Source organism: Thamnophis elegans, chromosome 10, assembly GCF_009769535.1.
Source record: "Thamnophis elegans isolate rThaEle1 chromosome 10, rThaEle1.pri, whole genome shotgun sequence".
In the NCBI taxonomy this organism is placed as follows: Eukaryota; Metazoa; Chordata; class Lepidosauria; order Squamata; family Colubridae; genus Thamnophis; species Thamnophis elegans.
The window spans coordinates 24,881,288-24,893,620 of record NC_045550.1 but is presented as its reverse complement, the minus strand read 5'-3'; the positions used below and the strand labels follow the sequence as shown (position 1 = coordinate 24,893,620).

Here is a 12,333-nt window from a genome sequence, read left to right as displayed (position 1 = left end):
ACCTGTGACCCAACCACTTTATATTTATTACTGAGAGAGGGGGAAAAACTTGTTCAAATGAAGAGGTTGCATGATTAAAGCCTGGCTAGAAGGAGAATGCTGTCTACCTCTTTTTTAATAGTTTGCTTGGCACGTGCAATAGCAGAAACACATGGGGGAGGTGAAGAGGTAGAATTATAAAATTACAGAGTGGGGAAAAGGCCATTTAGGTTGTTGAGTCCAACCCTATGCAAGAGCAGCCAGATAGGTAGTTGCTTAGCCATTGCTTAAAGTACCCAGTGAAGTGGATCTACCATCACTTTAACTAACCACTGTATAGTTGTTCTTATTGCTGGAAAGTTTGTTTTTCCTTAAAATTCAATTAGGTTATCTTTCCTTGTACCCTAAGTCCATTATACCTTGTTTTGTATTCTGAAATGAGAAATAATGGGTCTACATGGGGTTGCCTTAGAAGGCTACTCAGAACTGTGGTGGCTTACATGCTTATTGCTGAGAACCTCTAGTGCAGGGGTCCCCAATGCTCAGGCCAGTACTGATCTGTGGCCTATTAGGAGCTGGGCTGCACAGCTGGAGGTGAGTGGCAGGCAAGTGGGCAAAACCAAACACCGCCCTTCCCCGTGGACTTTCCCGAAACCAGTCCCTGATGCCAAAAAGGTTGGGAGCAGCTGCTCTAGTGGTATATTTTATTGGAACTATGGAAACTCCTTTGGCTTCCAGTAAGCTTCAAATAGTGATGGTTTAAGCTTTAAAGGTATAAAAGCCCCTTTTGACTTGGGATTTGGGTATCTACGGAATTATCACCTACATGTAGATTCATTGCATCTGGTGCATTATTTTCAGGCTGGGATATTTACAGTCCCTTAATGTGAGACTGTTGGGCACGAGTGCATTTTTTTTCCTGTATGTGTTCTGTTCCTGTGGAATATTCTACTACAATATGGATAATACCCTCTCTTATGGTTAGATGAAGATTTTCATCTAACCATCAGATGAAGATTTTCTTGGGAAACCTTACTGAGGCTTTTAGTGTAAATTCTACTTACTGGGCAACCATGGTAGGTTGGATTTTGTGTCTTATTCCCCCTCAGTTAGCTTTTCAAAGCTAAACAGTCCAAGCTTCTTGAATTAGGGTTTACCTCTCCTCTCCTACTACCGAAGATCGCAACTGCCCATTTAGGAATGAGTTGAATCACTGCAAGGCAAAACTCCCAGCCTTCACAGGAAGCCCAAATGAATACCATAGTCACTGGTATCAAAAGCTGCCCAAAGAACAGATAGGCTGCACTTCCTCTACCCAGGTCATAATAAAATCCAGTTCAGTGACTAATATTATTTCTATCCCAAGATAAGCCTTGTACCCTTATTGAAAATGTGATACATAATCATGGATGATGATGCATTTATGGCAAACAGATTTGGCATTAACTCCCAGGACCTTCAGGCCATTGGTGCCAGCAAACGACCCAATCCCCAGGATGAGGTTGACAGGGCTGGAAGGGGTGACTGTCAGCAAATGGAGGTCTTCTTTCCCCTGGAACAACTACCTACATATTTTTTATTCTAGTTTCTGGACCCTTTTATTTTATTAAAAAATGAAACATCCTTTATTTTTTTAATTCTCATATCTCTGAAATACATTTTAAAATAAAACATAACATGGTTAAATATTTTCTAGCCTGTTTTCTAAGGAAGGTGTTGGAAGGCATGTTGCTTTAAACATGTTTTGTCTAAATGGCTGCCTTAATGAATATGAAATCTTAAGGGTCAGAGGACACATTGTGCAGCTCTAAAGTAACTGATTATAAAGGATAGGCAGGAAGATTTAATACCTTAGTTATCAAGTACAAGTTATCTTTCTAAAGCTAACACCCTCCCCCTCCCCCCTAAACACAGCAATTTTCATCCATGCTCAACAGTTTAAAGAAAATACAGTTAGGAATCAAACTGGTACTGTAGTTTACTGAGACTGAAATTAAGAGTAAATGAAAAACAAATTGTCTTCTTATTTTTTCTCAAACAATTTAAAAATGTGTGTGTGTGTGTGTGTGTGTGTGTGTGTGTGTTACACTGGAACACTTCAAGCTATATCAACCAAACTTGGTACACAGATGACTTACTCTGGAGAAAAATAATGTGGGGGTAAAACACCCCCAACGCCCCTCGGTGTGTGTGTTCTATTAAGATGCAGCCTGTTGTGCCTTTCAATGGCTTCTACTGTACTGCAATAAAATGACTTTTACTGTACAGTACAGTGGAGTTGCCATGGTAATGGCTTCACGGTACTCCACAAGGGGGCTCCCTCTCGTAAGGGGGAAAATCCAACCTTAGAAATTATGTTTGGTCGGGACATTTCCCCACTATTAATAAATACCTGGGCAACCCTAGGACATCGGCTAGTTATAAAATAAAATTCAAATAGGAAGGCACTGTGGGGAGGAGAAGGTGAAAGAAAAGTGAGGGGGGAGGGAGAAAAGAAAAAAAACATTGACTTCCGACTCCCTTTGTTGTACTAGAATAAACATCGAACCTCAACTTTTTATTTTTCCATAATAATATAAACTAGCCATTTCTATAACAACAAATCAATCTAATCAGCAAAACCCAAAATCAAAGTTTCATCCCCCCCCCAGCACAAAATCCAGAAGCAGTCTCCGTGCAGTAACCAAAGTACTTAATATTCTTTTCTTTGATCGAAACGGTCAATTTAGCCATATCTGCCAACTCCCTCAGCTTCTATAGTCATTTTCATCCATGGTGGGAATTGAAATGCCCTTCCATTTTTGTGACAAATTGTCTTCTTTAAAAAAACCTAGAGAGAATGCAAAGTGATTACAAAAGAGTTTTCTTTTTGTTGGGACTCTTGGAAGTTAAAAGCAATGGGAGCTGCATATTGTTGTAGGGCCACAGGTTGTCCACCTATAGATTACCTAGAATTTGTATGAGCATGATCAATAAATGATTTATTACATCTGCTAAGAGGCAAATTATGATTCAAAAATTATAAATTAGGTCTCTAATTCTGGACAAGTTTGTACATTTAAAATAGCATAATGGCATGATTGAGGGACTCCCAGTCTCAATATGTTTTTTCCCATCTGGTGAAATTAGCTGAAGTGGGCATGCTCCAGGTCCAAATTACCGACCAGTTCGACTACCTTGGTTGGTAATTTATATTGAGGAATGAACAAGGAACCCTATTCTCTGTGTCTACTCAGAAGATCCCAGTTAAAAAAAAAACCTGTTACAGTATTCCCTGACTTGTCAGGTGTGGTAGGCTTCTAATTCTCTGTCTTGTTTTCTGATCTACTGATCCTGTGTTTTTTGTTGGTAATAGTTAGATTGTTGTACACCATCCAGAGACACTCTCTATGAGATGGGCAGCATATAAATTTGATTGATTAATACATTTTCTGGTTTCTGGTTAGTTGCCTTTTTCACAGTCTGATCTGTAATATCTCCAATATATATGGGATTATAATGGTTTAGTGTGAGATAGACAGACTGATAATGAGATTAGATATAAGTGACAAAATGCTACGTTTTTGCCTTCCTTTCTTGAATGCTTGGTAACCCTTTCCAACTATTCAGACATTGATAGTGCTATTGTTACCGAAGACTGAAATCACTAAATCTTCCCACCCAACTCTCTCATATTTCAAAAATAACATTTTGCAAACTCTTGAATAAACAGGAAGAGTATGGGATACAGCAAATGCTCTGTTCTCCAAGAATAGCTTAGGTGAAATAAGAATGTGTGGCAAGGATGGATTGAAATATTCTCTCAATCACATGTTATTGTTAATGAAGGAGTTCCTTACCAGAAGTTTATGAATAACAAATATTCCTTCTCCAAATGCTAGCACAGTAGGAAGAAAGATCATGCTTGATGTAGCTTATAAGAAATCAGTAACTTTTATAAGTACCAAGCTTCAGAAAAGTTAATTATTTTTCTGCTCCTACACTACATTAGCACTGCATTATGATGCTGGGTTAGGTAAGTGAAATCTTACATCCTCAGTAGATGGAGGAAAGCAGTATATTTTTGGATTCAGTTGTTCTTCCTACTGTTTCAGGAGTAGTTTTAATATATATTTTTAAAAAATTAAGAGGAGAAGTGATTTTCTCTTTCTTTTTTCTTTTTTCTTTCTTTTTTCTTTCTTTCTTTCTTTCTTTCCTTCTTTCTTTCTTTCTTTCTTTTTTCTTTCTTCCCTCCCTCCATTCCTCCCTCCCTCTTTCTCTTTCTTTCTTCCCTTCCTCCCTCCCTCCCTCCCTCCTTTCTTTCTTTCTTTGTTTCTTTCTTTCTTTCTTTCTTTCTTTCTTTCTTTCTTTCTCCAGAATTCTGAACGTTAACAAAATAATTAAACACTTTCTATTTCAAGTAAAATAAAACAGAAACATAACATTGTAATTAAATAATAGAGGCAATCAAGATGTGTCAAGTTTTACAAACAATATAACAAATTTTTGCCACATCAAAGCAAACAGAATCATACTAGTCTGAATGAAATAGCTTTATATAAAATGAATCAAGATAGTCGAAGAAATAAGGAAGACTTGGTCTTGCCTCGTTATAGAAGTTGCATTATGGTACAAAATGGCCAATGAATTCAATGGATCCTTCTTTACAATGACACATAAGAAAAATAAGGAAACCAGAAATTCGTGTTCTCATCCTTTCTGTAGAATTAAGTGGAGTTTTAATCCAAAATGTATTATCACAAATAAGACTTTATAGTCAGACATTTTTCTTGTTCATTTTCTTGATAAAGAATAATTGAGAGTTACTTTTTCCAGATAAGCAGAATTGTCTGTTTAAAATTGGTTTTGCTTATACTTTTTTCTTATTATGGAATATTGAATTGTACTGTGCAACTGTTTGATAAAATGAAATCCTTAAAATTAAAAGTAAATAACTTCTGCAAACGTTCTATAGAAGCTAAAGAATATAATTAATTTTAAAGGTTCAATTTGGAGGAAGCTTACAGAGAAAATAATTTGAAACAATAGAAAATTGCAATACATTCTGGTGAAATGTTTGTCAAGTCACATGACCACTAATTGAGAGGGACGGGGGATGAAGCTGCAAAGATCACTGGTGTACCTTGTTGTAAACAAGTAGTTGTAAACTGATAGTATAAAGAAGATGAAGGAAGTTTTTTTTTTTTTAGTCTTGCAAAATGTAGCTATTAATGTAGCTTTACAATAAAATAGAATTGGCTCATCTTGTGTTTCTTTTCTGGTTTACATCGTAAACTTCAATCTTGCAAGTCTAAAAATGCATATCTTCTTACCTCCACCCAACCCAGTCTCTTTTATAGTCCAATAAAACTAGGGTGGGTCTATTCTGATCCTTTTGCCCCACCCACTATGTTGTGGTATATGCTGTCTCTTCTTTGACTGTTCTCTTGCCGGTGTCTCTTTGCCCACTTTCCCAATACAGTTACAGATAGATAGACCGACAGACAGACAGACAACAAACAAATGGGGTTCTTGTGCGACAAAGGATCTCAAATACGATTTATTTTCTAATCTGCTGGATATATTCATTTAATATATTCATTTATTGATCCCTTAAGCTAATGATAGAGCATAGACAAATTGAGAGAATAAATCAGACCATTATTAGACTTGGAACTTCAATTCCTTCAGTTTCAAATAAAGTAAAAGTAAAATCATTTATCTGCATATAAAGAACTTACCCTATATCTTTGGACTTATATTACATGAAATATATTTGCATATTTTCTGAAATATATTTGTTTAGCTGTTAACCTCTTACAAATCAGAAACCTGTTTATTTTAGAATGTGCTGCTTTTTAATTTTTCCCGGTGGGGAAGTTCTTGTACTATATGAAATTGTGCCCTTATTTTCTCTTTATTTTTTATCTCTATAGAGATAAACATTAACATGTTTACCATAAAAACAAATCTTGAAAAAGATAATGGTTGGATGATTTCTATAGCCATAGATCCTGATTTTCTTTTTAAATACAAGAACTTTATGAAATCTTTTTTGAACAGTATTCCATTAAGCCCATAATCTTAACTTCCTATTATACATTATCTTAACCTCCCAAATTAGAATAGTATTGCATTGTGTCTAATGTTTAATTGGCAGATTAAAAATTATGGGAACATCTGTATTCAGATTATTCCGTCTGCCACGATCCACTCAGTAAGTACATTTCATATAAAACACAAAATGTATATCATAAATTGGCCATGGAGTTCCCTTAGCCTTTAAGTTAAATAACTATGAAGTTGCTGACGTGGCAGTTGGGAAGCTATCTCTAACCATGTACCCGTGTATTTTTTGGCTATGAAAAATAAGGAATGCCTTTTGACTGTTCTTAAATCAAGGATGAAAATGTTTTCTATTGGGTTTTAATTGCTAAGTCGTCATTTTTGGCTGTGAAACAAGAGAAAAATTCTCTGAAATGTAAATATCCCAATAACTGTATATCAGCAAAGAAACAGCATGCACATGCTCATGCTTATGTAGTTTCTAAATGAATTTCATAGTTTCAATTCTAGGCAAGTCCAAAAGTGGACCATTTTAAAATATAAAATGAAAAGAAAGCTTCGTGTTTCAATTTTGTTCCCATTTTTCTATTTAGAGCCATATATTCTTACAACTGTTCACTTTAAGTTTTCTCTACTAATATGCTACTGTGAATTACAATATTTCTATTGGCCCTTGATAACCTTCACGTATAGCATAACATTCTTCTCCTTTTCAGGGCTATCATCAACCACTTCAATCCAAAGATAGAATCCTATGCTGCTGTTAATCACATCTCACAGCTCTCTGAAGAACAGGTGAGTTGCATACTTCTTTTCTAGTGATACCCAGGTCATTCTTGATTATACACTGTAGTCTGGAAATGACTATTCCCCCATCTAGCTGAGACAAAACTAGTTTGGTAGCAAAGCATATACTTACCAAACTGTCACTATAGCGGTTTATAAGCAGGAAATGGAACTTCAGATGCTACACAATTATAATCCTGGAAAGCAGCATGTCAAATAAGACATTCTCAAGAATGATTTAGAATTGCATAAGGGTGGCAGTGGAATCAAAATGTTCTCCTTCGTAAGGTACTGACAGGTACTATTAGAGCAATAGAAGGGATGCTGCTTTATTCTGGTAGACAAAAGTAAGACATAGTAGTAAATGTAGTGTTTTCGTGATTAATGAATTCACTAAACCAGGGGTCAGCAACCCAAGGCTCTGGAGCAGCATGTGGCTCTTTCATCCCTCTGCAGTGGTTCCCTGTCGCCAGTCGGCTCTACAATTATTAGGGCTTTTGGTTAGGACAGGTAGAGGAAAAAGGATGCCGTGCTAGAAGGAGACTATGGTGGGAGAACCGGACTTCCGGTCGGCTCTAGAATTGAATGGGGGGCTTCCGGTTAGGACCTTTGTGGCTCTTTGAGTGTTTAAGGTTGCTGACCCCTGCACTAAATCTTAAATATCTATTAAATATGTATAAGTACATCTTTGACTGGAAATATTTTTTCATAAGAGTAACTGGGATTACTGTTTGGTTGTTTTTTTTTCATAATTTGGCCTAGTTTCTCTCTGCCCAATGCAAGAAACTAAAAGAAGTTGAGAGAAGAAAAAATGGGCAACTGTGTTGAAATACCATCTGCAGAAAAGTAATGGGGTTTTGTGTATTGCAGACTAAGGCAGCTACTTGTCATAGGCTAGCTCCACTTTTTTCTACTGTAATTAATGATTGAGATGTTCTACAACAGGAGTGTCAAACTAGCAGCCCGTGGGCCATGCCCACCCGGCCTCTGCAAAGGCAAAAAAGTCACGATACATCATAGTAAGGCATGTGATGCGATTGAGTTTGACACCCGTGTTCTACAAGAAGTGACTAAAGTAAAAGGCAGCTGATGGCAGATCCTCATTCCTGATGGTTCAGTTTATGGAATTGCAGTTCAGAACAAATAAAAAGGGTTGCTTTTTTTTGGAGCCAAATTTTACTCCTGGTGGCTCTGTGGAAAAGTACACATAGAGGTTTTTCTTAACAATATGAACATGATTTCTCATTGTCACCTTCTGGATCCCCCCCCCTCTTCACCTTTAACGGTTAGCCCAGCATACTTTTTCATGAAAATTTAACATGTTTAATTTGCCAACTCTGGCAAATTGTGCTGGTCCTACTACTGTTTTCAATGATGTTGTGTTTTACAGAACCTCGAAACTGTTAACTCATGCATAGAGAAGCTTTTTTTTAAAAAAAACCTTTAATTATTTATAGTACTTGAAAATGGCTGGGAGGACTGATCGTGGGAGGTTTCCTTACCATTATTTGCTTTAGACACCTAGTTGTAAGAAAGAGCAGCGGCAGCTTCTCTCTGTCACTATACCACAGCATTCATCTGCAGTAGTTCAGGGAGGTCAGGCTGAATTCTTTCTTCGCCATATGCCTGTGCTTTAAATAAAACCATCAGCAGTAGCAGCAGCAGCAGGTGGCAGGTAATGAAATCAGCTTTGATACATAGAACAGTTTGAGGAGAGATTATTAGGAAGCAGAGAAACAGTTTGGCTTCCTATTTCAAAGAGAAGTATTATCCTAAATTGGCAGAAATGCTTATCCATAAAACAATAACCAAGGAAGAGAGGAAATAAGTGAAAGAAATGTTAAGTGGTAGCCAGCTTTGGTTTTGCAAATTAAAGCTTTGGCTTAGGTGCCAAATTTTAACAAAATATAGAAATGTCTACTTTTCTTACGTTACCTTCCATTTCATATACTGTGTAATTTGATTCCTAACTTGGATCATATTTGTTTTAAAATACCTTTTTAAAAACTAGCAAGTAGACAGTTACAGAATAAAGTAGACATCCTGTGACTCATTGGGTCATCCTTTCACAAACCCTTATCTAAACAGAGAAACGGAATGACCACAGACAAGCAAAAAGCAATAGTGGGAGCGGGAACAACTTCCATTTTTGTGCTATAGGTAGACTATGTGAATAGTTTGTAATTTATGTTACTGCACCAATTCTAACAAAATAGTTAATTGTAATGAAGTCAAGCACCACTTATGAGATGTGAATTCTCTTTAACTTGTTTCATACAAGTTTTAGCATAGCTGGCTGGGCAATTTGGAAACAAATTAGTAATAATACTGTAAACCATCAAAGAGAAAGTGTCACTTGGTGCTTGATAGAGCATCTAATTAAGAAGGAGGGACAGGCATAGAGAAATCATATTTCAGAGAAAGAACTTGGCATTGCCATGCAGTTGTTGAAAACCCCTGCTCCTATATTCAGTGTAGAAAAAAAAATAGAAATTCTAATCTGCCTTTGTTGATCAACCTGTTCCAGGATTTTCATATTTTGTGTTATAAAAAACTGAGCTTCAATTAGACATTAAAACTTCTTAGTTGGAGTCAGTGTATCAAGTTTATCAGTTAGAAGACAACCTGTAGAATTTTGTTATAAGATTCTGAAGCTTTGTATCTGAGTTATTCTTTGTTTTATTCTTCCTATTCTCTTTGGCAATCTGTTTGTTAGTTATAAAACCAAAATGTTACAAGGAACTTGCTTGTTTCTAAATGAACTTTGACCTTGAGGTTTAAAGGGAAAGAATCAAAAGTCAACTTCAACACTTCCTCCATGCTGTGAGAACCCTTACATTTTTCCACTGATCTGTCTTACTTCCTGCAAGTGAAATTTACATCAATATTTATTTATTTGTTTACAGTTATTTGCATGCTGTCTATTCAGTTAGTCCTAGGTAATTATAATTGCAGTTCTATTTAATTTTCCACAGATGTGCCATTGCGGGAACAGTTGATAAGAAAACTTATGTAAATAATTGAATTATTAACCATCGAGCCTTTAAGTGATTCCTCCATATTCCACTGAAATAGTCTAATTTTTCTGGCTAGGGAACTTGTTCAAAATTTCATTCAGGTTTCTGAACTTCGTATTAAGAATTGCTTCCAATTATCTCTACTGTGTCCACAGTGCAGACTTTTTCAGTTACATAATATATGGGTCATTGTGTATCTTTGGTTGCCTCTTCTCTCCTTTTGCATTCTGGCAGAGTGCTCATGGCAGGGTAATTGAGTTTGATTCTAAGAATGACTTGGTGAGTTTGTTGATATTTTCTCAGAGGATGGTGAAATCATGTAATTGTATAATAGCAGAATATTAAATGCTGAACAGCCTTTAAATATGCATACAGACCATATTTTGTCCATATCCATTTTTACAGCAGTACAACTAACGTAACTGAAGGTAAAGTAACTTAAAGATGTCCAGGAGTGGTTAATTCTGCATCATAACATTTTTCTTTTCCAGGCTATTTAATAGCAATTTTTAATTTCTTCTGATACGATTATAGATCTGGTGTGTTTCTTTAATAGTCACTGTTTATTGTTATGTTGTGAGAGTTCTATTACTCTCAGTAGTCTGTCTTTTGTATGTAGCACTAGCACTTTTTTTAACCTTTTATCCATTTGCTTTCATCCTTTTATTTCAAACATTCCCCCCCCCAAAAAAAAAACCTTTCCAAAACTCCGTTTGCAAAACTGCTCTTGTACTCAGATTCTCCACTATTCTATACTGAGCTGGGAATGTACAAAAGCCCCTGACAGAAATAGGTAAAAATGAAATAATTGTTCTAAGTACCTCTTGGATGGTTTAAGCAGAAATTAGCATGGCTATATAAACCAAATGTATTTTGATTGAGTCTTCATGCACAATATGTATGTAGGTATGTCGCTTTATAAAATATGTATTGATGCCATTAATAAATTGCATTATTCAGACATATTCAATACACAGAAACAGATGCAGGAAGTAAGTTGGCACTCATCATTAACTACATCCTGTCCTTACACCTATCAAAATTTCATAAGTGTCTGGCGTTTATGATATATGAAGACATTATTAGAATCCTAACCTTTGTCATCAGGGTTTAAATACGAGACTAATTGATTGTGTTGGACTGCTGAAGTAGCAGTTTTGCATATTTATATATTTATTTATAGTATGCCTAGTGCTCATTTACAGTTGTGGTAGCACATCCAAATTCAATAATATATTTTGATTGCTTTGGAGCATTAATTGTATCCAGGAAATATACTTCCTTAACAGGAGAGGGAGAGTTAAGCCTGAGTAATTGCTTTAATGCATTTTAGTGATTTCCATTAAATTTAATGTGCCAAATGCATTAAAACAAATGTCAGTGGAACAGAATGAAATGGCAAAACAACCATTTCTGAGCTAAGATTGTTTATGGTGTACCAGGAGGAATTTCATTTTTATTTGCTAGGAAGAAGTGATCCCAATCATGCCACTCTTCTCCTAATTGTTTCAGCTATGTATTAACTGTACAAAACATTGTAGCTATTTATGGTAACCTATTCTTTAATTTTATCAGGGTGATTTGCATATATCAAAGAGAAAATGATAGGACTTAATTATGCCAGTTAGAAAGCATATACAAGCTTTTTAAATCCCGTCATTATTTTTATAAATTTACTCAATGCAGCCACATTCTTCCTTCTCCTCTTTGCCTCACAACAAGCACCAACCCAAGTGAATTGGGTTGAGAGAGAATAGTTGGCCAGTATCACCCAGCCAGCTTTCACTGCTAAAATGGGATTCAAAGACTCCTGATTCCTGGCTTAATCACTAGGTGAAACTGGCTCTCTTAGTGTAGTAGCAATGTTAGTGTAATAATTGTTTTTTTTAAAGTACTGATAATCAGAGAAGTAGAGCATACTAGCTACTTCTACATTTCCCTTGCTAAATATTCTTACTTTTAATATTTATACCTAAATAAATTATGTTATAACTTCTGTGGGAAGATCCAGCACCAATAAAATTGCTACTGCCAAAATAGAAAGTTAAGAATTCCTTAGCAGTTTTTAAATAAAAGAAGTACCGGATTGTGGGCCAATGATTCCCACACACCAAGTTGAGTTGTTATTGTTTTTTGAGATGTTTAATCAATGCTCATTAAAAAAATAAATCCTAATAATCTCCTAAGGTTCATTTCTTCATAAGAAATTATCTTTCCATATATAATGAGTTAGTGGTGCAGAATTTGTGGTATATATTGAGACTGTTATAACTAAAAAAAAACAGAATATTCTCAAGTTCAAAAGCATGCTATTGGTCAACCTTGCCATTAAGTGTGTTCTGCATTGAGCTATTGTGTCTCTGTGGATTAGTGAAATAAGATCAAAATAGTCTGCATTTAAGAGAGATTAACTTACAATTTATTAGATTTAAGATTAAAACTTTTAATTATCTGCCTTTTCAGTGTATTTTTTTCTCTTTTAAATCTTCCCTGAGTTTAAGGCAAC

At 35.6% G+C, this 12,333-nt stretch overlaps 1 protein-coding gene across 5 annotated transcripts in view; it reads left to right on the top strand.

Moving 5' to 3' along the window:
* Nucleotides 1-12,333, top strand: part of ARMH3 (armadillo like helical domain containing 3) — a 154,200-nt gene that overhangs the window by 103,901 nt on the left and 37,966 nt on the right. For all 5 annotated transcript variants that reach the window (XM_032225543.1, XM_032225546.1, XM_032225547.1 and 2 more), the window contains one exon: nucleotides 6,741-6,819. In XM_032225543.1, coding sequence (XP_032081434.1) covers nucleotides 6,741-6,819 — 79 coding nt within the window. The remainder of the gene's footprint in view (nucleotides 1-6,740; nucleotides 6,820-12,333) is intronic.